This window comes from Bombus huntii, chromosome 6 (assembly GCF_024542735.1).
Source record: "Bombus huntii isolate Logan2020A chromosome 6, iyBomHunt1.1, whole genome shotgun sequence".
Classification (NCBI taxonomy): Eukaryota; Metazoa; Arthropoda; class Insecta; order Hymenoptera; family Apidae; genus Bombus; species Bombus huntii.
The window spans coordinates 13,780,422-13,806,354 of record NC_066243.1 but is presented as its reverse complement, the minus strand read 5'-3'; the positions used below and the strand labels follow the sequence as shown (position 1 = coordinate 13,806,354).

The following is a 25,933-nucleotide window of genomic DNA, read 5'->3' as shown; positions in this document are numbered from 1 at the left end:
TGAGATGAGAAAAGGATTCCCTTCGTCTATAACGTATGACTTTTCGCCGTGATCCTAAAACCGTGTTGTTGGATACGACTACGTAGCATAGTGAATGCCACGTAAAAATTGGCGAAGCAACTTCGTTGTCGGAGAGATCTCCGCTCCAGCGAGTTTTCAGCGTCGGTACTCGAGAGTCCTTTGTCCACGTCCACGGGCATAGCGACTGGTGCACGACCGTTTCGGCCAAGTTTCAGCCAGGGTCAGGGACCTCTTTTCGCCCTCTTCTGCCTGCTTTTTTTCGTCGTCCGTTGCCGAGCGTCTCGACGTGACCACGAGGCCACGGGGTGCTGCACCGTCGCGACTCGTAGAGCGTTTAACGAGCGCCTGGGTGACGAGCAGTTCAAACCGTTGAACCGGCGATGATGAACGTTGATAAGGTTTTATGGTCGTGTCTCATCCTGTCGCACCAATCGCGACTGCCACGTCCTCGTATAAACACACACACGCACACACACACACCTATACAAACACATATACATATACACATAGTTTCTGGCTCACCTCTTTAGGTACACGGCGAGTTACGACCGTGTGCGAGTCGTTTACCGAGTATCGCCGCTCCCTTTTTATCCATCTTGCACCTTGCCCTTCTCATGATTACAAGACAAAGATGTTGCAAAGGTTAGAGCAGAAAATAGAACGAATTTTATTAATTTGATCCTGGAGAACGTCGTCGGAAGGCTGACGAGAGACGACAGCATCAATTATACTTATACTTTGACGTATCGCGATTATATATGTACATGTATATGCATATGTATCTTAGACATGATGTACATACTTTCGTACGAGTAGAAAAGTTTCAATCCATGGAAATGAAATGTGTAATAGAATTTGATAGTGTTACGCTTTGTCTGGCTCGTTTTGGTTGCGTTGCTGTTAATTTTTGAATTTAGATTAAATTGTAGTATCGTCGTTTCGGCTAATCTGCTATACACAGGAGTACTGGCACGGGAGAGGATTAAAGTTGGTGAAAATAAATGTTCGCTTGATCCTATTATATTATTAAACAAATCTTCTTCACAAAAAAAATGTTTATTCTTATTCTAATTGAATATTGACAGAATGGTCGTTGAAATTTCGAATGCTCGGAGTTACAATCGTTCGCAATACGTTTTCGCTCTTATTAATTACAAGATCTTAATTTCGGTAGATTTTCGATAGTTTACAAATTGACAAATACAAACACGTCGATTAACAAGACTAACAAGAATTGGGAACTAATAAAACAAAGAACTAAACGCCAAAGAACTAAAGGACTAAAGAACCTAAAAGCTGAGAGCAAAACTAAGAGCTAAAGGAATTAAGAGCTGAAAACTAAGGAACTAAAGAATAAAAAAAAAAAGCAAAGGAATTGAGAAATTAAGAGCTAGAGGAATTAAGAATTAATCGCTATGAACAAGAAATTACTTGCCAAGAAATGGGAACTGATCGCCATGAACCAAGGAGTTAATCACCAAGAACTGAGAAAACTAATCACACAAAACTGAGGAATTAACTACTCTAAAACTAAAGAATTATTTCGCATCTTCTATGTCGCTACGCTTATTTATATTTAGGTCTACCGTGGAGGGGTTAGGTCATATGCCGGGTTATTCCGTGGGGGTTGTGAGGTTCGAATTTGGTTTCTATACAAATTGTTAAAATTTATTTAAATTTCAAATTGGAACGCTCACTCGCGCTATTGGTAGTTTTACGCGCGCGAGCGCAGCGCGGGACGTGACAATAGAACACTGCCTGGTTGGAAAATAATAATTTATGCAAATATTTTTTATAACCACTGTGTATGTTTGCAAGTATGTAGAACTCTGTACTATCCACTCTGTATAATTTCACGATATTTCGTGCATAGAAACAAAGCTACCTGAGATGTTGAGCGCAGGACGCTGAGCCAGACTATAAGAAATTTTCCAGCACCGTACATTTCGTGAATGGGGTAAGGACCCTGGTCCCGGAACATGGAAACTCCCCAGGTTGAAATTTGCTGCCGCTGAGTCTTTTTCACGCATCACGTACGAAATTGACTGAGAGCGGCAAGTTAGTCGATACCTTTTGCTACTACGTTGTCGCGCCAACGACCACGCTACGGCTCTGTTGAAAAGCTTTGGCTGTACGTCTGTTTGAATAATTCTTCAGAATGGAATTCGTTCACGCATACTTCAGCTTCGTCAGACTGCCATTGTATTTATCGAGCGTCTTACGCGATGTTCCTTTTATTCGCGATAATTCGCGATTAAACAGCAAATAGTGTGATTTTGAAGGAACAAGTAGGACTCGGTCTATATGAGGATCATTCATGATTTTTGGAAATGATTCTTCTTGGAGAAATGAGATTTGTTTAGATCTGAAGCGGCACATGAGTCATGAGACGATTCGCATCGAGGGTAACTCATGTTGTTTTGCCTGCGAGTATCAACGCCGTTTCTATGAGTTGGACTGTCGATACCACTTAATGACAAAACCTACAATCACTTAGTTGGCAACCCAATGCAAGATTTAAAAGTAAACAAACTACGGACGAAACAATATCATCGTTATGTGTAAACGAAATTTAATACAAACTTTCCGGTACTCCTTCCCCGACTTGTATAAATAGACGAACATGCACTCTGGTCCGTTCATAACCAGTATCATTGTAGTGAAACTAATAGTATAGCAGTCTATCAAGCGTAGCATCGTGCGAGCAACGATTATAAGATAATATACTAACTCTTTATTTTCTACTTAGAATGATTTTTAGTATATCTGACCATCGCAATTGTTCACTCGTCTCGTTATTAAACAATTCAACGCGTTTAGTATCCACCATAGATCGAATGTTCTCCATTAATGTCACTATGATTTAGATTTCGAATCTACTTGATACACGATCAACATCGCTTGTTATTACTTTTCTTCGTGAACTTTCGAACTGAGGGAAATCAAGGAATTGCGATAAAAAATTGTATTTTATAAAAATGAAGACAAACATAAGCGTAGACAAAATATAAAATAGTTTCGTTTACCATCTGCAATTGTATAAAAATATTGCTGTTTATTTTCCGCCTGATGAATAAATAGCAGAAATTGATAAAGTTACAGTAAACAGGGACTACATACGTAATAAATATATTTAATGAAAATACGAACGTTTCTCGATAAATTTCATAGAAATGAAGTCACTCGTTCGCTCTAGTTTACTCTACCAGTGCATCCCGATATCATTTTCTAGAGTCACACTTATCTCGAGTGATATTTCACCAAACAACTTCTAGATCCCCCAGGAAACGGCCTGGGAAGAAACGTTACCGTGGAAGAAAAAACGCTTATCACTTATCACTGTCATACTGATTACGACGTAGACTATTCGTTTCTCGGGTGAACAAGTATGCCATTGGTCGTTTAGTTTTCGTTCTAACGACTGTGCCGCTGAAATCTTTAGAAATCTTACTAATTTTACGATAATATGCAACATATAAAAATTCGATAATTAAGAATGTCGAGTACACGTACACCGCGTGTATTTCGTCATACGTTAATAATAAATGTTTGTTTCATACCGATTCGTATGCGGATAACAATCACGAGTTCTGAGAAAGAAACTTTCGTAATAAAATTCTTAATTAATTCGATATATTCCGTGCAAAAGTTAGTAATTTAATAATCAGTGAATGATAATTCATATTTATTAGTATTAGTATACATATACGTATACAGTATGGATAACGACAATGAATGTGGTAAACATCGAAAAGAAAAGCGACTTTTGCACTATCAGTCTCTGGAAAATACCGTAGATGTTGGGCAAAATACTAATATTTAAGAAAAGACAATCACAGAAAATGTTACAAGTATAAAAGGATCATTTTTAGCTGGAGATTAAGAGTCAATTATTCTGCGATTAAAACTGCCAACTTTTATACGTCTATGGGGAGTATGAAGTTACACAAATTTACACAGTACACGTGATATAAAAAAAAAAAAAAGAAAAAAGTACATAAAATATTAAAATTTCTATTTTCTATTTCTCTAACGATATTCGTAAAAATATACATTTTCAATAAATATCCGTAATCTATTGTCGTAAATTATTATTATTTCCATAGAAAATTAGACAGTTAGAGGTTCGAATTTTCAATTAGAAATTTCTGTTGACAGTGAACGCGAGTAGCTACATACTGTCAGTGGTGCTCGTCTTGATAGTCGGGGCACTGGTGGGTGTCCTGGCGACGGTATCTCATCATCTTCATCATCGTCGACTGCTACTGCACGAGCCAGCCTCCGCCTCGATCTTGCATCACCATCGGCAACATCATCACCGCCATCACCATCATCATCGTGAGGAACTCCCAGCGTCGCATCAACGACGTCTCCTGCTGCAGGACCACCACCGTCACCCTGGCACACCGGTGCGTGAGTTCTTTTCCATCGCTTTTTATCTTTTTTATCCATATGTAAACACGTAATTTTACGATATTAAGATAGCTATGAATTCATTTTGAACAGTGATAATCACACTCGTCCTGGCAAACCGGTGAGTCCTTTTTTTTTTTTTTTTTTTTTTTTTATATAGTATCGGGACATTTAGAGAAGAGACTCTTTATAAATCTTGAAATATTTTTATTTTCAATGTAAAACTAGAATGTCGTTCGATTTGTGATTATAACATTAAGATATCTACAAAATCACTTCAAATAAGAGAGAGTCCTTGTAGAAAAGAAAAATATTCACGTTACATATATGCAGCGCGATGATTTAGATCGAAACTTGAGTTATTTTGAGTTTACGCCGATAAAAGTTAGAACAAATATGTACATCTAGGGTATATTTACTTTTTTATTAATCCATAGCTGTAATTGTATTTTATTATTACTTTTAATCAAAAACTTGAATATCGTCCAGTTCTAAATACATACAATATCAACGTAATTAAAAATTCGAGTAATATTTAATATATGTATGTATGTATGTATACGATCAAGACTGAAGATGTTCTTTTACATCCTGAAATTCTCAATCCAAGAAACTTATTTTAATTAAATAACAAGCTGACTGCAAGTTACATGTCTATAGAATTATTATGTTAAATGATTACTCGATTCTATTACAATTTCATCTCATTTTTCGTCTAAATGCGTTCAACTAAATATAAGACACAGTTGGAGGGATGACGATAATGGTCGCGAATCAGGTCAGAAATCAACGTTTCAGTGGATGAAATGTTTATCATCAGAGAGAACCGTATCTTCTATCATCTTGTTATCGTTTGACTTAGAGTTCCCCGCTACTGCATTATGAATTTACAATATTCCATTATCGATACGATCAGGCGTATAAATATCCAGCGGTGATCTAACAACTATTACTCCTAATATAATCGATGCTCTTTGAAAAACGTCACTCACATTGATGATTTACGATATCTCGAAGCAAACTTCAGCTTCACCGCGAGTGAATTATACGCTTTGAACAACTTTATATAATTCTATTTTCTTGGTTAATTAACTTGCTTCAGCAATCTTAACACTATAGAACATGTTCTGCATTTTAAATTCGCGGACTGTACACTTCATAAATCAATCAATAATGCATAGAATATTTTTATACAATAAGTCGATCTTACGATGCGTAAGATACACGTAAGAAGTTATTACTCGCTCTAGTAAATATTAACCATATATTCAACGTAGCTTGCAGCTTGATAATCGTGAGAATAACGGTAATCCGCAATCTATTAACCTGTTAACCGAGAAGGGCGAATTAATTCGTCATTAGGATGCTAAATTTGTTGGATATCGAAATTTCTTTATTCTCCTCTTTGGATCTCTTTCATTTAGATAGAAATTAAAGAAAATTAACGGCCGATAGGAATACAAACGATAAGCGATAAGTGAGATTAAGTGAGATAAGTGAGTAATGAGGTCATAAATCTAACTATTAATCAACAACGGCGATCGTATAATGGGTTTTCAATTTGTATAATGGGTTTCTCTAATGTATCCGTAATCTCAATACATTTCTCATACTTTGATAGGACAGTAACTTATACTCGATGTAAATTTTTTTAATAACGCTGCATTTTTACTCAAGCTGCGTTTTATACGCTCATTCTTAACACGTTCGCTGCTATTCGAATTTCATACGTTTTTCCATGGGAGTCGCGATAGATCGAAAAATATACTACACCGCATCGTTTAATTTTCCCCAAATATTACACAAATATAAAATCATATTTGCGCACTTCTTCTCCGGCAATTTTTAAGCGTTTCGTATCGGTGACTTTGTAAATCTATTTCAATAAGCTTCAGCGTTCACCATCATGGCAATTAACGCGCCAATGGGTCGACACGTGGCTAATTTTACACCCAATACAATTTTCTTCCATCGACAAATACAATTTCCCATTTGGCGAAGGTATTTCGCGAGCGTCGTCGACCTTCGGCGAGATTATTACGCGATTCGTGGAACGTCGAAGGCTGTCTGGAAAAAAGCTGCTGATATCTAATCTCGGTCGGGATGGTAGCGCAGCTGCGCCTATCTAACCCACATGTTTTCCTCTCGGTAGCCGTCTGGAAAACCAGACCACAGTTCTCGCGCCCACATTCCGTGCCTTCTCTTTCTCCGCCTCTTTCTTTCTTCCCTTTCTCTCCCTCTTCCTCTACCCTCCCCCACCTCTCTCGCTTTCCCTGTTCAGACTTTTTCTCTACCGCCGCTTTGTTCTTTTTCACCTTTGTTCTCCTCCAGACGAGACTTTCCTTTCCTCAAGGTTTCCCCTTGGCAGAGGTTCTTCTTCTCTCTGTTCACCGGTCGTGTCGCGTCGCGTCGCTTCCGCGAACGATTTATTCGCAGTAGACTGCACGGTTGTCCTGGAGCATCCAGGCTTTCTAAATCGACTCTCATATTTCCAGAATTGTGTAACGAATTTCAGGAACGATTTCCATCGCGCTAGTCCTGGATGTTTTGGCGATCCGAGCACGTACGTCCGATCGAAAAATGCTATTCTCGTGGATATATTATATATCACTGGCTTACTAGAACACCGGCAAATATTATATTTCGATTTTACTTGTTTATTTGTTTATATCGTATTATTTACTACGAATTAGAAAGGAAAAAATACAAAAGTTGCCTGTGATGTTTGATTTTGTGACAATACTAAGGGATAGTCGAAACATCACCCTCTGCAACTTGTTGACTGATTTTAAACTTGAAAAGTCGTACTTTGCACTACGTTTGCTCGAAGTAGTTCATTTCGATGAAAGAATCGTCAATCTTCCGACATCTCTTATTTCCAGAATTTTTAACACGCGAGATGAGATTTGCGACCAACGGTGAATCATTGCGCTTGAAATTCTATCGATTCATAAATACCACCCAATTTGTTTACCGCAAGAGAAAATCGACATCGCTAACCCCGTTATTATTCAAAGTACAAGAGCAGTACAAGAGATCTTTTGACAAACTGCATGCCAACTGTTTGCAAAGACCATTCAACGCACAATTTGCAGTAAGCCAATTAACCCATGCTGTCTTGAGTTTCAACCTTGAAGTCTTCTCATCGATAATCAATACCTAAACGCTATACGCCCTTTTCCCTTTCTTTTCTTAAATCCTCGCCCGCTTCTCTTCCTTCGCTTTGTTCCATCTGTTCAACTGGTACCGACGAAACTCCCCTCCTTTCTATTTCCTCCAGGTCATACCGCAACCTTTTTTCCCCGAAGCGAAGGAGAGAAGCGGTCCTTCGTCGTCGCTTGCACAAAAGATTTATTTGCAGCAGACGCGACAAGAGCTGATAACATCAACGTCGGAAACACGGAAGGAAAAGAGAAAGCTCGTGAGAAAGAGAGAGAGAGAGAGAGAGAGAGAGAAAGAGGAAGTGGAACGGATAGAGAGGGAACGTCCCTGATTCGATTTGTCTCGCGCTACGACGTGCTTATGTCCCTGACGTCGGACTTCCGGGACACGGGACGTATTGTTTGCCTCCGAGGACTGTTGTCGTTGTCGTTGCGTCGCCGACGCTAGACGTTATCGATCTACCATTCGCCTCGGTATGCTTACGACCGCGAACTCGTACACGTAAATAGAAATTAGTCGATAAATTTTCGGTTGAAGCTCGGGACCAGGCAAATGGCCACCGGTGGAGACCTCGATCGATTTAACCGAAACGCCGCATCGCGCCGCGCCGTGACACGTGACGCGCTTAAATCTTCACGCACGTGGCAATTTATATGGAAGTTTGCAGAGCCGGACGAAATTTCATGTTGGTTGAATGGTTTAGGGAATACTTGGAAAATTACAGGTACGTTGGTAATCTAGTTAGCGGAAGATGATCGAGGAAGGAAAAGATGAATTATGTTCACGTTAAAATTCACTTGCAAATTACTAAGATTTCCTCTTTATCGAAATTCCGAGCTAAATCTGCACGTACCTTTTCACTCCCTTCGAAACTTTCGAAATATTGCTCATCGTAATATCGAGATGTCGTTTGTTTTCTTTATTACACGTACCCCTCTCGGACTTTGATCGACGTTTCACTCATTTTTTAAAGTTTTGCGTACATCTCTGAGCCTAATAAATCGTTTTTATTTTCACTTAGGACACACTTAGGTTCACAGGAAGAACTCACGAACGAGAAACGTATACTTGTACAGAACTTCGTTAATTGTTGGAACACAAAACCATCCAACCGGAATCGTAGACTGAATTGAAAAGACTCCGATGGTTGAGTAACGAAGCTTCTCAAATCGATGCTATCCCTGGGTGGTTTCACTGAACCATCGTATCCCAGGCATTTTCCCGGCTAACCCGTGAAATCTCGCCATGGTGGATTAGCCCCGAAACCCCGTGGAACGAAGGTCGTTCGAGAAAGTTGCCAGTTGCGGGTTCTGTCGGCTCGTCGAAGCAACCCAGGTCCGCCCTCCCGTTTCGCGACCATTGTTATTCTAGATTGCATTGCAAATTAGATCACGGACTGGCGTCACCCTTCTACCCTCTCGTCTCGTCTCGGCCTGCTCAAGTTGCAACATCGTCGTACCTGGACTGGTTTCTCGCTACGAGATTCCTCCCTCCACGTAAACCACCTTCCATCCCTTTTAGCTTGTATTTCCGCTACTCCTACCCTCCCTCCTCCCCACGTTCTTGCAAAGAAACGAACCGCGTTGCAAAGATCGTGCACACGACTACGCGCTACCGCCAATTCGCGTGGAAACTTGGCAAAGAAAGAAAGCGAATTGTTTTCGTCGAGGGCCAATTTACCTAGCCACCCCTTCTGTTTTTCTTCGCCGTTTCCGAGATAATTGTCAAATTGTATTTTCGAGGACGTGAGCCGAATCGGGCAAGATCTCTTCCGATTTTAAGAGGTTCAGGCAATTCTTTTTTGAATTGGAGATATTTAGGTGGGATTATTAACGTTCTTTTAGATATTTTTATAAGATGGTAGCCTTCGTCGGTCGTGCTTTATGTCAAATAAATGTATCATTAGGTCCAGTGACTCTTTACATAAACCAGAATCCACCCCTCGGTCAAGACTAAGGAACTGTCATAAAACTAAGCATTTTTATTTTACTATCTAGTCTCTTAGCCCTTTCGCTACGTATGTCGTCTATAGACGACGTCCGCTCGATGACCTGTGTGTACGAGCGTCGTCTGTAGACGACGTCCGCGGGATACCACTTAACCATGAGCCCCGCGCAACACATGAACTCTTTCCGTCGCAGTGCTCCGTTCAGTACCGCTATTCCGGCGGCACGGTGGTAGCGAAAGGGTTAATTGTATAAAACATCTTCAAGACGAGACGTTCCTTATGGTTATTGTTCCATCAAATAGAAAATGAGAAAGTCGGGTTTCTCCCATGTTCAAAGATCATTTCCACCCACAAGCGACCGGTGGTGGGACGACCAACCCCCCAGTTTTCCTCTGCGATAGCATCGTCACGGAACTTCACCGGTTTATCATCCGTAGATCAGTGAACATCTCTTGATGTTGTATCTCGTTGTCCTAAACGAAATAGGAGATCGACCAATTCGCGGCGTTGATTAGCTAATTGTAACGAGAATTTACGAACTTGAGAATTTGGTTGACGCGATTTACCGTGAATGGTCGAACGCGTTTATAAAATTCTACAAACACATCGCCTACTATTAGCGGTAATTTGTATCTTCCAACTTAAGAGACCATTCCTTTTCCAACTATATATCTTAGACACCAGGTGACATCAAAATTACGAAACCTAAATTCCAAATGGAAGAAAAATAAGATTTAGTGTTTCGTGATTCTTAACGCAATTCTGTGACTTGAACTTCTTTCGATAATAATATCCGATACGAGGTATATATTGTTCCAACTGTCATATATCAACCGTTACTGTCCAACAAACAAATTCGTCTTGAAATGTAACTACTCCAATCAAAAGAGATATTACTTTCCTTTAGACAACGCTAACGACAAATTACTAATGAACGATAGCACAAAACAGTAATTAGTATGAACGTCAGTCTCGATCTAAACGGACGACGACGACGACTAAGATGCACTGAAAAAGCTCAGAAAGAAAGTCAAATCACCGATTGAATCGTAGATCGAAGTGCACGAAAACGTTTAATTTTGCTTTCACGTGGCGAAGAGCCCATCATATCAGCGTCGACTCTTCTATACTCCGTACTTTATGATCGTTATAGGAGAAATGCACGTGTCAAGATCGACGTCTCGTGAGATGTCGATCCATTTCCAAGAGTATTGCATTGCCGATAACCGGAACTACAAATGTGTCATCGGAGTTTAGGCTCGATGGCGGCCTTGAGTGTCGATACTCTTGAAGTCTGAGGTACTGGCACGGCTCTAGAGTTGCGGAGCTTACAGCTTTGGTATCCAACAAGGAACTCGACGCTCTGCTTTTGTTACTCTGGCTCACGGTGCTCCGTAGCATGTGAAGAGCAATAAGAGTTTCCTGAAAGGATCTGGCCGTTGAATGGGCAGATCGACGAATCCTCTGGCAAGAAGATTGACAATGAGTTTAAAAACTGAACACCTGCGGCAGAATCTTTGCGAGGTTCAGGTAGTCGAAGGCGATTTCGACGTTTTCCTAAGTATTTTCCGGAGGTACGTGTTCTCTGGATGATCCCATCCGTGTGAGAAAAAGCAAACGTGATATCGGCACGACTCGTAATCGATATCGTTCGACGCTGGTTCTGAAATGCATCTCTGTATTCGACGACTTTATTCGTCTGCTTGCGGTTCGTTCCACGGATCTGCGAGGTCCGTGCAAGCTTTAAGGCAGTTTAAGAGATCGTTGGGCTCGTTCCTGACGTATACTTGTGTTAGCCAACTCCGATAGCTAGCGGTACGCTGGAAATGGAATTTTCCAAGTGTTCGTCTGGCACGTGACCCGAATACGCCGGCTCCCTTCTGTTTTCTGGCGCGCGAGGAGATGCTCGACACGTGGAAGTGAAAGGCCGGATTTTCGTCGAACGTCAAGCTGTTCCGACATTCCGACCGAAAGAAATCGAGTATCGTCGAATCTTTCCTCCTTTAACCACGATTTTTACATCGTACCGTGAACAAATTTATGGGTGTGGACTTGCTCGCGTGGAAAAATGCTTTTCACGGTCTGGGCTGGAATTTATTTTACTTCTCTGGAGGGAAGGAGGTGGATTAATCGCTACTGTTGATAGCGATTGGCTTTTCTGTATTGTTTCTATAATTTTATTAGTTGAACATTGTATTAACTTTTTCTAAGACACTCGAACTTGACCGATTCGTGCCGAAATTGTATTTTATCGTTCGTTTCTGACTTTTACAAAGTACATAAATTCCGGGATACTTAGAAATATTCTTGCTTCGTTGTACGATAATTCGTTAAACCATATGTTCGACATTATGTTCTTTTCTCAGCAAAAATAAAATTTCTATCCGAAATCTCGGTGTGAAATTTCCTGTATGCGCTATACATTGTTCTCTCTATTTATGTTATAACCAGATTATTTATCAGATACGAAGAATACGTATTCTGATTGTTTATGAGCGATGCATACTATTATCTCAAGTAAAGAAATAACGTTTCTTTTGATGTTTTTAAGAATGGAACGACGTGAAATTTATAACATTAAGTATTTCCGATGGTATGGTGAAACCGAAAGGATCGATTCATATGAAAACTACGCGGAACTGGAAATTTTCTCATATTTCATCACGGTCTTAAAACAATAGGAAACGATAACCAAAATTCCTCCTATAATCACGATGTACATGTATAATTAATTCTCGACGGATTTCGCGTAAACAAGAGCGAACATCCCGAGGTCACGTTCATTTCCCAAAACCCGTTCCTCCACGTGGCTTCCTCTTCTAGCTGCTTACCCGCCTCGGACAATCATTGATTTATTCGCTCGAGTAAATCCAGCCGGGGTCGCGCAGCCAGTAATTAAATTTGATTTACGAATAAATAATCGATGTACCCACGCACCGATGATTAATGAGCAAAATTAATACGCGTTCTTAATTGACCCGATTTAATTTCACGTTACGCGCATGTATATAGCCGTATATGTACGGCCGAACAAACGAGACAGCCATATCTATGCGTGTGTACGTTGAGCCGAAGCAATACGAGAGAATACAAGAAAAAAAAAAAGGTATATAGCGAACAAGGGATCGAAAGATAGAAAGAGAGAGAGAGAGAGAGAAGCGAAAGAGAGCAGAGGACTTGAAATGGCTTCCAATTATCCGGCGCGTAACGATATTGGCGATAAAAAATATTAAAAAACAAACAAAAAAAAAAAAAAAAGAAAAAGAAGAAGGAGAAAGGTGTGTCGTGGCAAGTAATGACCGTAGAGTGGATTTTTCTGGCAACGCGGTTGCTGTTTGTTCTTTGCGTTTCTTTTCGATGCACTAACGTCGCGACACTTTTAACTTGAAATCGTCGGATTTTAAGAATTCCGTGCCTACGTACGACTATACCGTAGGAATATTTATGGAAATAAAGGAATTTGCGTATACATTCACGTAACGTAGGATATTTCATAGTCATCGGTTGAATCGAGCATTTACAGTTTTGGCGGGAAAATTGGCAGATCGAGGGACGAAGAGTCGATGATTACGATCGATACCTCGAATCGCATAAATTTTTAAAGATTTTGTAGCGACACGAAGTTTGATTTCGATTCAGAAATTCGTCGTTCTCGTGGTTTCTTCGTAATTTCCAAATAATAATGTACGAGTCGAACGATCCAAACTCGCGACATAATTAACGATCATTCTACGAATGTAGGAACGTGCGTACACTTTAGACCTTCCAAATTCCAGCTGACCTTCCCAACCCAAGATGGCCGCCACGTTGGCGGTGGCTGCCCGAGGGGGCAGGTGGGCAGAAGTAAATATTATGTCTAGCGCTATAGCTGGAGTCTCTGGTTGCGGCAAACTGCGATTGTTTTTCTCCTACCTGCCTTTCCTCTCGTCTGAACCTGAACCATGAAACGGTTCGCGGTTCTGCCCAGACGAAACTTCATTTCGCGATTCATCGATCCATCGATCGATCCATCTCTTTCCCTGTAATTTCTTTTTATGGAAATATTTGTTTCATCGTTTACCCTTTAAAACAGCGGTCCATACGCAAAATAGCAAATGATACAAACGATTCTTAATCTTCGTACTTTAATAATTGTACCGATGAAATTTTTAAATATTTCATACGAAACCCTACGATATAATATGTTTAACGTTTGATATAGAAACCAGTGTGTCTATTACGACACTTAAATACCGATCGATTAGAAATAAATACGTATATCGACGTTTAGTTCGTGTCACAGGCGTGATACAAATTCGATACTATGGAAATTAACTATAGAAAATAAAGATCTGATAAGAAGAGCGCTTAGAGCTATAGAAGATAAGTATAATAGGTGTAATAAGTAAGGTGTGATAAGTAATACGTGCCAATGTACACTGTATTTGTAATCATTTGTACTGTAACCTGGCGTGTGTACATACAGGTACATTCGTAACGTGTGTGTGTAAAAGCGATCGAAGAGTTTCACGAGCCTGTGTACTTGTTTCATCGTTTGTACATCGTTTTACAGGAAAATTGTCAAGCATCTCGATCCGAAATCCCTTGGAGACGGCTATCCCACGCTTTCCCCAAACTCCATCGACGCGCTTTCGCCCAGATGGCTGGCAGCGAGGCTGTTTACGATTCCTCTCTCGAGAGACGCGGCTCAGATTTTTCTCGTTTCACGGTAGCCGCGTGTCAGCTCGCGCAACACCGTCGATCATGATTCTACGAGCTGCAACGGCGGAGGCGCACCAAGTTTTCCTCTCTCTCTCTTTCTTTTTTCTTCCGCGAGATCTTTTTCCTCGTTCACGTCGCGATCGCGATGTTCTTAGGAATAATAATAGCGAGCGTGCTCTCTTAGAAGGAAACTACGTGTAGCAAGAACCCGAGAAAGACGTCAGAACAGGAGGGAGTCACGTACTCGGCGGTCTCGTCTCACCTTCGAGAAAACCTTCCTCGTCGTCGCGACTATGTGGCGTCGTCTCGCGAACGCGTTTTTTTCACACCCATTCTCGCATTGCGTTCCTCTACACTCTAGACACCAGCTAGACTCTAGCTCGCGCATCTGTTCTCGTTTTGTTCTATATACAGATGGCAATTTTCCTCGTTCTAACTTTCTACGTTTGTGTGCTGTTCCGCGTGCACGCACCTTGCAGCACCCGATGCTTCTTCCTTCTTTTTCTCTAGTCTCGTTTCTTAGGATTCTATGAGTTTCTTGCGTTCGTTGCTCTGATACGTTTAACGATAAGATGCCCCTACATTTAGTGGAAAATTCTTTATTGTAATTCTTTATTGAAAATTTATTGAAAATTCTTTAGTGGAAAATGTCGTAGATTATGCAGAGTGGATTTACGTGTATTCGTCCTCTTACAGTCTCAAGATCGGGCTGATGTTAAATCTTTGAAATTCTATTTCGGACATGACCTGATCAGATGTCGTAAATGATTTGGTTCTGGAGCTTGGATTTTGCAGGATGAAATTTGGACCAAGAGTTCTTGAAGCATACGTTCAATCTTTAAGTCAAGAAACATTTGGTGGCAGGTTTGAAACTCCAGAGTTTGGAAAGTAATTGTATTTTGCAATTGTAGTTCATCGGCTGGAAACAAGTAGACGAAGATTCCTATGTCTTTCTCTTGTTTAATACGAATATTTAGAAAATGAAATCTGACTGAATAAATATAATTCAGGTGAAATTTGGGTAGGTTATTTGATATTAATTTATATTCTCTACTATATACAGTAAGCTTATCAACTGCCCTTATTGTATGTACAGACTATAGGACTGGTTTATCTCCCCTAGATCAGTCAACATCTCTTGACTGATTTTTCATCCCTTGACGAGTCAATGTCTTGACTGGTTTCTCGTTCATTGATCATTCATCAGTTTAAAAAAAAAGGCTACAGACTATGGAATAAGAATAAAATAAATTCATATACTCTGAAACAGGTTGACTCTAACCCTTATACTATAGTTACCTATGATTGAACAGTCTCGATTAAACGTTAAATTCGCCCAAAAATGACATAAAAATATTTCATCGAAAATGAAGAATGTCCAACACATTGAACTTTCTTTACTCGAACGATACGTAAGAAAATATGGTTATTTTCTGTAACTTGTGCCATCTATGATCGATCATCGGGGAGGGCCATGTGGCACACGGAACGTGTTAAGTTGAGTTACTCATCGATTAGCGAAACGACTGGTCGACGAGGGCGTCACGAGTCACGAGCGCGTTAATTTGCACGTGACGAGAATTGGGAAAGCACAGATCGACGAAATGCCCCGTTGTTTTCAAGTACCTCCCACCAGACGCGTTCCGGTTCGCGGAAATCACTTGTTTAACCGGGCGTCGCTTTTCGGTTTCTTGGCTTTCATTCGCACGTGAGCTCACTATTCTTGTCGCACACAAGTCAGGAATTATCTTGGAGACGGTGTGTCAATGTTTTTGTTATTACAGAAGCGCGACCGCTTTTTTAAATCGTTCATAAATAAAGCTGTGAGTCAGCTCGACGAGCAGGCGGACAAATTTTTATCTCACGCGGACGTGGAAACGAAACGACGCGACGATGCTTCGTGGGAAAAATCGTGCGTGAATTGTCGCCCAGAAATCCTACTTTCGCTCCTCTTTATTAATCTTTCGTACAGAAATAGAACATTTTTTGAAAATCTTTCAAAGCGTTGCATTTAGGAAAGTTTATTTTAGAATTTAGCGATTTCTTCTTCGCGAACATCGGATAGTGTTGCGATTGATTCTTGTGATAGCGAAAGGCTCATTCTTCGTATTAAATGTACGAGAGTATATTTTGATATTTTTCTTCAAACAAGATATATCCTACTCCTCGTATATGCCGTGTATAATCGCCGAAGAACTATCTGATCATTTTTAAAACAAACTTAAAAAGTCTTTCTTTTTCGCTTTTCGCAACTCGAAATCTTATCTCCTTTCACCGCCAATCTCAAGCATCGAGTCCTACCATAGGTACATTCGCCACATTCGAAATTCATACTATCTGAAAATATATGTACATACGTACGTATGTACGTTCACGTGAAAATCGCATTCTCACAAATATGTGTATCGTCAGGTGAAAGAGAATAACTAACAGAGAATGTTGTATAACGAATATGCATCATCGAAGTCGAACGTATCATACTCTATACATAATCACGATTATCAAGCTCATGCAGACGTAATGAAATCACTGTTACGTCAAATTACCTACTGTTACGTGTGTGCACAAGTCTCGAAACGATTCTTTGATAAACGAGATTTTTCAAATCTCGAATTCAGCAAAATTGATAATTTCTTTCGCAAATGTGGATGATTGAAAATTACTGAATTTTGACCAAAGCCAGAGAATTCTCGAGAATCTAAAATTCTGCAGAGTTCTACCCAAAGATTGGTAGTGTACGTAACAGTATGTATAACAGAATCTGATCGAAAGGTTATCAGCTTGCAGCTATCACGAGACTCTCGACATCGTTCGAATTTTCATGTGGAACCTGTTCTCACGAGGGTCGACACGTGCTTCTTCTTCGCAGATCATTTACACGACTCGCCGTAACAAATCAATTCACCAACGTAGTGGCCAATCGCGACGCTCGAATCCAGCCGTGTCGTTTCATTTCTCACGTCAGTTCCGCCAATCGTGCCTTGGACGATAATTTTGCCTGTGGAAGCGGCCGATAAACCCTCTCTCCTTTCTCTCTCTCTCTCTCTTTCTCTTTCTCTTTTAGCCCAGGATATACAATAATATGCATCCAATGTACAGACAGTATCTACATACAACGAGTCTCAACTATATCAAACAGACGCAGATGAACACAAACGAAAGGTTTGATGGATGGTGTTGTTGTAGTGGCTAAAGTTCACTTGCAAATTGCGATATTGTAATTGCGACGTTGTCCAATTTGAAAAATTGTAATTTATATTTTAGATATGTCGTAATAATAGGAACTTTGTATTTCCGATAGATAATGAGAATGTTGCATTTCTAACAATGAAATTGTACGCGTATGCAACTGTACCGTTATCAAACCTAAAACGATACCATAGCGTTTCTTCGATATCTTCGACCGATAGTTCTGGTGTTAAGGTTTTTTGCATAATTTCGTTGATCGTCCTCGGTTTCTCCAGTTTGCAAGTTTTAACGCATGTTCGCGGTCTTTGCGTAATGTTGTGGGTTTTCCGGACTGATTCGTTTACGATATCAGAAACAGCGACCCGATTACCAGGATGTGTACACATGTTAACACATTATCGGCTCGATTTGATCTCTTTTCCACAACTTTAGACGCTCCGTGTTCGGGATAAATAGCGTCTAATTGTTTATAACGAGACGTATTTCTACATTTAACGACGTATTCCAGTTTACTTTGTTTCACTTGCAATTTCACCTTCGAGACTCTGTAACTCTGTTCTGTCTGTTATATCGTGTTACATTGTATCGTATATTGTATCATAGGGGCAATGCCTGTTAATAAATATTAACAATAATAACAATAAACGTTAGAAGTGCGAATCTACCAAATCGCGCATATCGTCGCAATACCAAAATCCGAACAGCTTTGTATCATTTGGAGCGCAAACGTACATCGGACCTAATGCAAACGACGAGATGGTCGGTTCGCTGTTCACGCGACAAGCCTTTGGGTTCGATGCATCGCGCTAAGTGCAAAGGGAAGCAATGACCTGATTTGAAATTTATTACATTTGGGCGGCGTCCAAGTGCGGTGGTGCATCGACGCGGGTCCGGCTGCCAAAAGCAAACGGGACGGGCCACCAAGCCCGTGCATCGAACGAGGAAATGAAAAAAAAAAAAAAAAAAAAAGAAAGGGATCAGCAGAAAAGGGAGGTCGAAAGGAAAAAATGCACAAAATGATTTCCTTGGGTGCGTCTGCCGTCTCGCGAATTCTTTGGCGCATCTCTCAAGCTCCGGTGGCGCTAGTTTGCCGCATGTGAAACGTCGTTTCTTTGAATACAATTTTAACCACGTCGCAGTTGTTTTCGAAAAATCGAAGAAGTTTCCCACGTGCCTCGCTACGGTTTCTTAATGATCGACCGCATAGTTTTACTATTTTAGATTTACAAGAAAATAAGAATTGAATTTCTCAGCAGGTGAACCTACCAACTCTAGCTTTTTTGCTTTCCCTAAGTTAAGTGAGTTAATCGTAGGTTAATGTTTCATTTTGAATAATGACTTGTCGAAGAAACCGATGTTAACAATTTAGAAGATTTCCAACAACTTTCCCTTCTAAAGGAACACCAGTCACGTTTCCACGAACTGATATGATTCTTCGAACTGGATACGCGATAGCTAATTAGTTGAACGGATGCAACAGCGATTCAAGTTGCAGGTGATCATCCGAAATTTAAATAATTAGAAACACACTTTCTAGTCCTCTTGGTAAGCACGGCCCTTCGTCGGGTTCGCGACTCTATCGCCCAAATCACCGGCCAATTCGTCATTCGTCATAAGACACTGGCTACACGGTGTTCCTGTAGTTACCAACCAACGTCTCTCAAGAACAATATTCAATGATAATATTCAAAGTATAGGAAAAATCTATTTTCTTATAACGATAAACACAGAACATTGTTCGATAAAAGATAGCAGTGGGCTGACTTACGCCACTGTAATTCTCAAGCTACATTGTCACTGTCGTTATATCGCTATTAGTCGTTCCAAATTTCGTCATACATTTGACTCTGCACAAAACGCCATAAACTTGCTACACACACATATATACAGGGTGGTTGGTAACTGGTGGTACAAGCGGAAAGGGGGTGATTCTACGCGAAAAACGAAGTCGAAAATATAGAATAACAATTTTTCGTTCGAGGCTTTGTTTTCGAGAAAATCGACTTTGAATTTTGGCTCGGTACGCGTCCACTTTATCACGTCTCGTTATGACGGATCTCACTGTAGATCGTTGTCTCGATGGAAAAATTAAAAAAAGATTAAACAAATTTTTATCCTATACTTTCGACTTCTTTTTTCACGTAGGATCCACCCCCTCTTCGCTTGTACCACCAGTTACCAACCACCCTGTATATAAATTCAATTCGTCAAAATGATCAGCAACCAAAAACGCAACAGAAAAACGCAGTAACCGAAAAGCTATGTGGTAGAAAAGAAAGAAATGGAGAAACAGTAGTAAAGAGGAAAGAAACCTTGTCAAATGAGTGGATAAAAAGAAGGAGGAGGAGGAAAAGGCCGGCTGAAGGCACCGGGAGCAAGAATTCGAGGAATTGTAAATAAGGCAGAATCCTCTTATTCGTAACCTCGATGAACGCGAACATTCGTGTCTCGTAATCCCGTAGTGGCTTATCCACGTGCGTGACTTTTGCTAAGTGGCCTTGAAGCTACCAATCGGCGCGGATTATCGATTGATCGATTCTCGAAGTTAAAACTCGCCGAGCGATTTCGCGAACGAACTGGCCAGAGTTACATAGGTAGCGCAAGCAGCGAAATTGGCTCCTTCCAATTGGAATGCGTTTTGTCAGCTGGGAAAAATCATGGGTAGAGAATCGTAGAGGATTTGACGTTGTTGGGAGCCGCGACCTCTAATTGCTTTCGATTCAGTCGGACGAACAACAGAACGATGTTAAAAACGACGAGGAACAATCGCACAGTGAACGTTGACCGAGAGAATTATAGGAATTACAGGCTTTTTCGTCGGTTGTTACTTCTGCTTACACGCGCTTACAACAAAGTTTACAGATGTAATCCTAGATAAAAAATATCTCGCGCTACGAAGGATCAGCGCGACACGTAATAGACGACGAAGGTTTATGCGATGGATCTTTGTCTTCTTTTATCAAATCTGTGTTGTTTACGTGTACCTGGTTAATATTGGATGTTTCTAACGTTTATTTGATTGTTAATCGAATTTTCTATTATGTTTCGGTAAGGTAGATATGTTCTGATATATCTTGGAATTAATACCAACTTTTGACGTGTATCTAAATATATATAATAAAATATATACAGGGTGGTTGGTAACTGGTGGTACAAGCGGAAAGGGGGTGGATTCTACGTGAAAAAAGAAGTCGAAAATATAGAATAAAAATTTTTTTTTTCTTTTTCAAATTTTTTCATGGAGACAACGATCTACAATGAGATCCGTTATAACGAGACGCGATAAAGTGGACGCGTACCGAGCCAAAATTCAAAGTCGATTTTCTCGAAAACAAAGTCTCGGACGAAAAATTTTTATTCTATATTTTCGACTTCTTTTTTCGCGTAGAATCACCCCCTCTCCGCTTGTACCACCAGTTACCAACCACCCTGTATAATAAATATATATAATAATGGAAACAGAGAAACAAATTATTAGCTTTCTATCTCTATATATGGAAAATAAGGTTACAATTTTATTAAAGAAATTCTGTATCCTTTTAGCAATTTAGTGACATGAATATTCCATGTAAAAGTTGTATATTAGGTCGTCGGGAAAGTTTCTTTCGTTTTATAAGGAAATAATGGATGCATTTTCCGTTTTATATTATTTCATCGAATTACGTATGATCATTTTGTTCTATCAAAATAAGGATCACAACGTTCGACAGATTAGGTTTCATGTTTGTATGAAGATGCGTTGTTGTAGAAGTCGTGTCTGTAAGAAAAAGACACTTTTCGGACAACCTAACACATACGTAGAACGAATCGAAGTTGATGGACATTTTACGATGCATAGCGTACGACGAGAACTTGGTAAATACAATTTTTCATTCGATGCAAATATTATCGTTAATTGGTAGTAATCATCGGCAATTTTAATAAAGTCACAGAAAAATCTAGCGCTGGTCACCAAGTGACTGCAGTGGCAGTCGGGCGTCGATTAGGGTAAAACCGCTGATGGATGATACAGAATAGAATGTCAATCGCTGTTCGCGCTTAGGGATAAAAATTAGAAGGAAAAAGAGATTCCCCGAGTATTCCAATCGACAGTCGTGAATCGTCGATTCGTAAATCAGAGACCAATTTAGAAGGTGATCGTAAAAGAGCCAGAACGTTTTGAAAAGTCCAAGACCGAAACCTATACGAAAAGCGAGAAATTACTATATCGATCAACGAAAATTACAATACAGAAAATCGTCCAACATTGACTAATTTCCAAAGCGTACGAAGCATTTCTCAAGAGAGAAGAAAAATTCAGATAAATTCGATACGAAGAAAAGGTGACTCTATTCGAAACTCGTATCGAAAGTTTCAGCAACGTCTGGTGCCTCTTTATCTTCTTTTCCTACGAGGGCAATGTCCTGCTTCTTTCTAGAACACAACTAATAGCACAAGGCAAGAAATGGTGTGAACGATAATGACGAGAAGGATATTCACTGTGGGATTGTGGCACGAAATCCAGGTCATCGACGAGACGCGATTTACCTGGCCGTTCACCGGGTCGCCAGTTTAGAAGCCAGACACTGTCGCTCGATCGTCTTACGTCATGGACGTAAACAGCGAGACTCGAGACTTGGCGCTTTGAGACGCTGATGACGTCATAGGGACGTTCCCCAGGTTGACGCAAATGTCTCTCGGTTGGCGAGGCCTCCTGCGGCCGTCTTTATTGCTTTTTCCGGAAATATACTCCGTCTAGACACTCTAGACGCGCACGTCTCTGTGAATCATCTAGTCCAGACGCTGAGGTGTGCTCTCTCTACGACGCACGCGACGATGGCACTCTCTGACGCCATTGTAATTCATCGCGTTCCGTTCTCGTAGTCACGGATGAAATTGCCGTTGCTATTGCCGTTCGCGGCCATGAGAAACTTGCACGAAATATTTACAAGTTCGTTGGTTTGGTCTGTGTGTGCGATCGAGAAAGGCGAGGAGTCGGTTTCAGCGCGAAGAAAGTGAATTGTGTAACGCGGAAGAAAAGTATCTTCGAGTAACATCCCTAGAACGAATCTCTACGACAAATTACGTGTTTCGCGGTTTGAACTTTCGATTATCATTATTGGATCATAGATATAAGTGTTTATAGAGTGTTGGTGAAATCGCTTGATTTTGATATTTATTCACAAGATCAGTATCATATAAAATATAAATAAATCTGTGATTTAGGGATATCATGCGAGTCTGCTATCGATTAGAGTTAAGTTTCCAATTATGAAAGACAGATTATGGATAGAGATTTTCAATTACAGAAACGAGATGCGATATAACAGAATACTAACGAACTGTTAAAAATTCCATTTCATAAAAGTGGTATAGAAGATCGATTGATCGAATAACAAGCTTCTACACGCTTACGCGTACAAATCTTATTTTGAAGCTCTCGAAGAACATCGATACCAATTTTCAAAAAATAGAAAAAAGGAAATCAATTACACCAGTGAACTAAACGTACACAATCACCTAACAACAACAAACCCATTGATCTCGCATTCCTCGAAACAGCAAAATTCTCTAGGTTAATGACCTGGCTCCATTCTACTCCCACGCGAAATAATCTCCTCCTTTTTATCCGCTCTCCAAAATCGAACATACTTTTAGCATCGCGCATATAACGTTGAACCCTTTCAACAGACACGTACTATATCCTCGACGAAAGATCCGTAGGTAGTATCTTTGAAATCTTCGCTGAGCCAAGGGTGGAAATCGCAGACACAAAATTCCCGGAACTATTTGCTCGGTAAGCGCAGTAGCATCCGGCTCGTGACCGCAGTAAAAGTACTCTTACCTCTCTACACAACGATGGTAGGTAGGTTCACCGGTGGAAGTTAAAGCGATCGTTGGCCCGCGGAAAGACGACTGGAACCGCGGCAAAAGCGGTTTTGCTGCACCGAGCCTGTAACCGAGTTCCTGGGTGCGTGTTCTCAGTAGCTCTCTCTCTCTCTCTCTCTCCCTCTCTCTTTCTCTTTCTCTCTCTTCCATTCGCTCTCGTTCTCTCTTTCTCTCTCTCTCTCTCTCTATCTATCTATCTATCTCTCTCTTTCCCTCTTTCTCTCTCTGTCTCTCGGTAGCCCCCGTGGAATCGATTCGAAATTCCAGGCAGAGCGCGAGGTATCAGCATTTTCCAGGTCGCAGCCACTCCCTTCTAGTCGATCGTCAAAGCCTAGCCGCTTTTTAGCTGCGGCTAGGATCTTACGGATGATCCTGATTTAAAAGCTTCGAGAGAATCTTCGCTTCGATTCGCTCGTAAATTTCCTCGCCGATGTATCAACGCGATTTCTTCACCCCCGGGGAGCATTTGGGGTGAGTGTATCGTTTTGAGGGAAAGCTTGTTACAGAACGGGTTGATGCGAATACACGTGGATGGAGAGGACCGAACACGTTCCTTGTGGACCAGTGTCTCTCAACATGGTTCCAGTCGTCATTTTATTTTAGAATTATTTGTTTGAACATTATCGTATCCGAAGTATCGAAGTAACTGGAAATTGTCGTTGTTCTGAAATGTTTATTTCTAACGTGTTTTCTGTGAAATGTATTTTATGTTGTTTCGAAGACATATTGTACGATTTTTCATAGGAAATACCTTTTGGCATAGTGCTTCTCTTTGCAACTGCATTGGAAGACGTAAAGTTTTGAAAAAACCAGTAGGTTGAACCAGATGATGCATATCATCTGGATCATCTTGCATTATTGAGTATTATTAATATAGATATTTTAGAATACTAGTAAGACTGGTAATATTTCATTATTTTAATATTTAGAATATATATTCGTAAGAATATAATAATATTTTACGATCTTAACGTATTTAACGTCGCTTAATATACTTCTCTTCGTGCCTGCATCGCCCGAAATTTTGCAATATTTAGTTTTACCATTTGTAGATTCCACCTATTTCATGAATAAAATGCTCCAAAAACTGAAAAAGATGAAAAGCATAAATAAAGAAAGCAGCGATTTTAATATACTTGATATAAACGCGGTAACTTTCCAAAAAGTAATTTCCGATCATTTTGGAACATTACAGGTTGAGAATCTGGCTTTTAAACCAATCTCGGTTAATTTTGTTTCGTTGATCTTTGTCATATCGATTTTGAGGTTGTAGGAATCACATCGACGACCGATGGCAGAATCGGTACGATCAGCACATTGATAAGATCGATAAGGATAAGACACTCACGTGTTTCGTTGTCGTGTCGCCAGACAAATTAGACTATGACCAAAAGATTCGTGTTTAGAACGAATCTGAGTTTTGAAGTTCGTGGTATTTACGAGAGTATTCGATTGCTCGATAAGAATAAAAGGTGGGGCGCGATAAATGCGGACTCATAAATTCGCCGTTTTTAAGACGAGATCGTTTTAGGTTCGTGCATGAATTATGTTAGCCAGGATGCTTCTTGAAGTGGCGAGCAAACGAAAATCAATACCAGAGAATCATCGTTTATTGGTTTATTTTACTTTAGAACGAATTTTCAATAAGTTTAAGCGTTCACGTAAGCGGATGAGATTCTAAAATTTAGAAAACGAGGCCACTTTTTTACATGTTTGCATTTACCACCAACATTGTCTTAATTGTTTAATTTTTTAAAAACGTTTCAACTCGATCCTTTTTTATAGTCGATTGTCCGGAAACTGAAACCTCGTAAAAAATTCTCATTCAACGCCTTCTACGAGAAATCATCTTTATTCAACTCGTACTAAAAGATCAAACCTACTACATTTTGTTACCAACATTTTACTTTATTTATAGTTTACGTACCTTCGTGCGTTTGCACTTTTAAATTTCCCACAAACGCGTAAAGACTCGTAATCTGGATGCCAGTGATCATGCGCTACGGACAACAAACGTTTCATCGGAGACGGAGAGAAGACGCGTCGATCAAACGTTAAACGATCGCTGCTATTTTCGCTGGAAGAATTTTTCTAATCGCTGGAAGAAAAACAGGAAAGCCGGGTCGTGGCGTAGTCTACATCGACGACGGAAGTGGCAGCTGAACGACGGCAAGGGAACGTTCGAGGGAAAATTCGTTCGTCCTGGTGGCCGCATACTGCTGTCACTGGCAGCAGGTGAGATCGCTGAATACCAGGATCGAATATCATCGTGGATCTAGCAAGCGAAGAAGTTTCAGATACTGAAAACACACGCCGAAGGAAGCTTTCGTCCTTTCACCATCGCGACGTTTCCGCTTTAAGTGCGACCCAGACAACGGTCGAGTCTAAAAAAAGATCTCTCGAATCCTGCACCCTTCTGCCGTCTCACCCTCTGCTCAACGACTGAGTATCTGCTCGTGGGAGACTCGAATGCGAACATAAGTAACGAAGTAGTGGAGAAAAGAAGAAGAAGAAGAAGAAGAAAGAAGGTGGTTAGTGGACGAACAGGAGGAAGATAGCGCCTCGGGGGCAGTTTTATTTAAATCGGACTTGGGGAGAAAATGTGAAGTCCCCGGAGGGTTCAGAGACGCA

General features: G+C 40.4%; 1 protein-coding gene across 1 annotated transcript in view; it reads left to right on the top strand.

The window, feature by feature from the left end:
• The window catches only part of LOC126866821 (uncharacterized), a 188,892-nt gene that overhangs the window by 65,029 nt on the left and 97,930 nt on the right, over positions 1–25,933 (top strand). Inside the window, exon 3 of the mRNA XM_050620777.1 lies at positions 4,180–4,430. Coding sequence (XP_050476734.1) covers positions 4,180–4,430 — 251 coding nt within the window. The remainder of the gene's footprint in view (positions 1–4,179; positions 4,431–25,933) is intronic.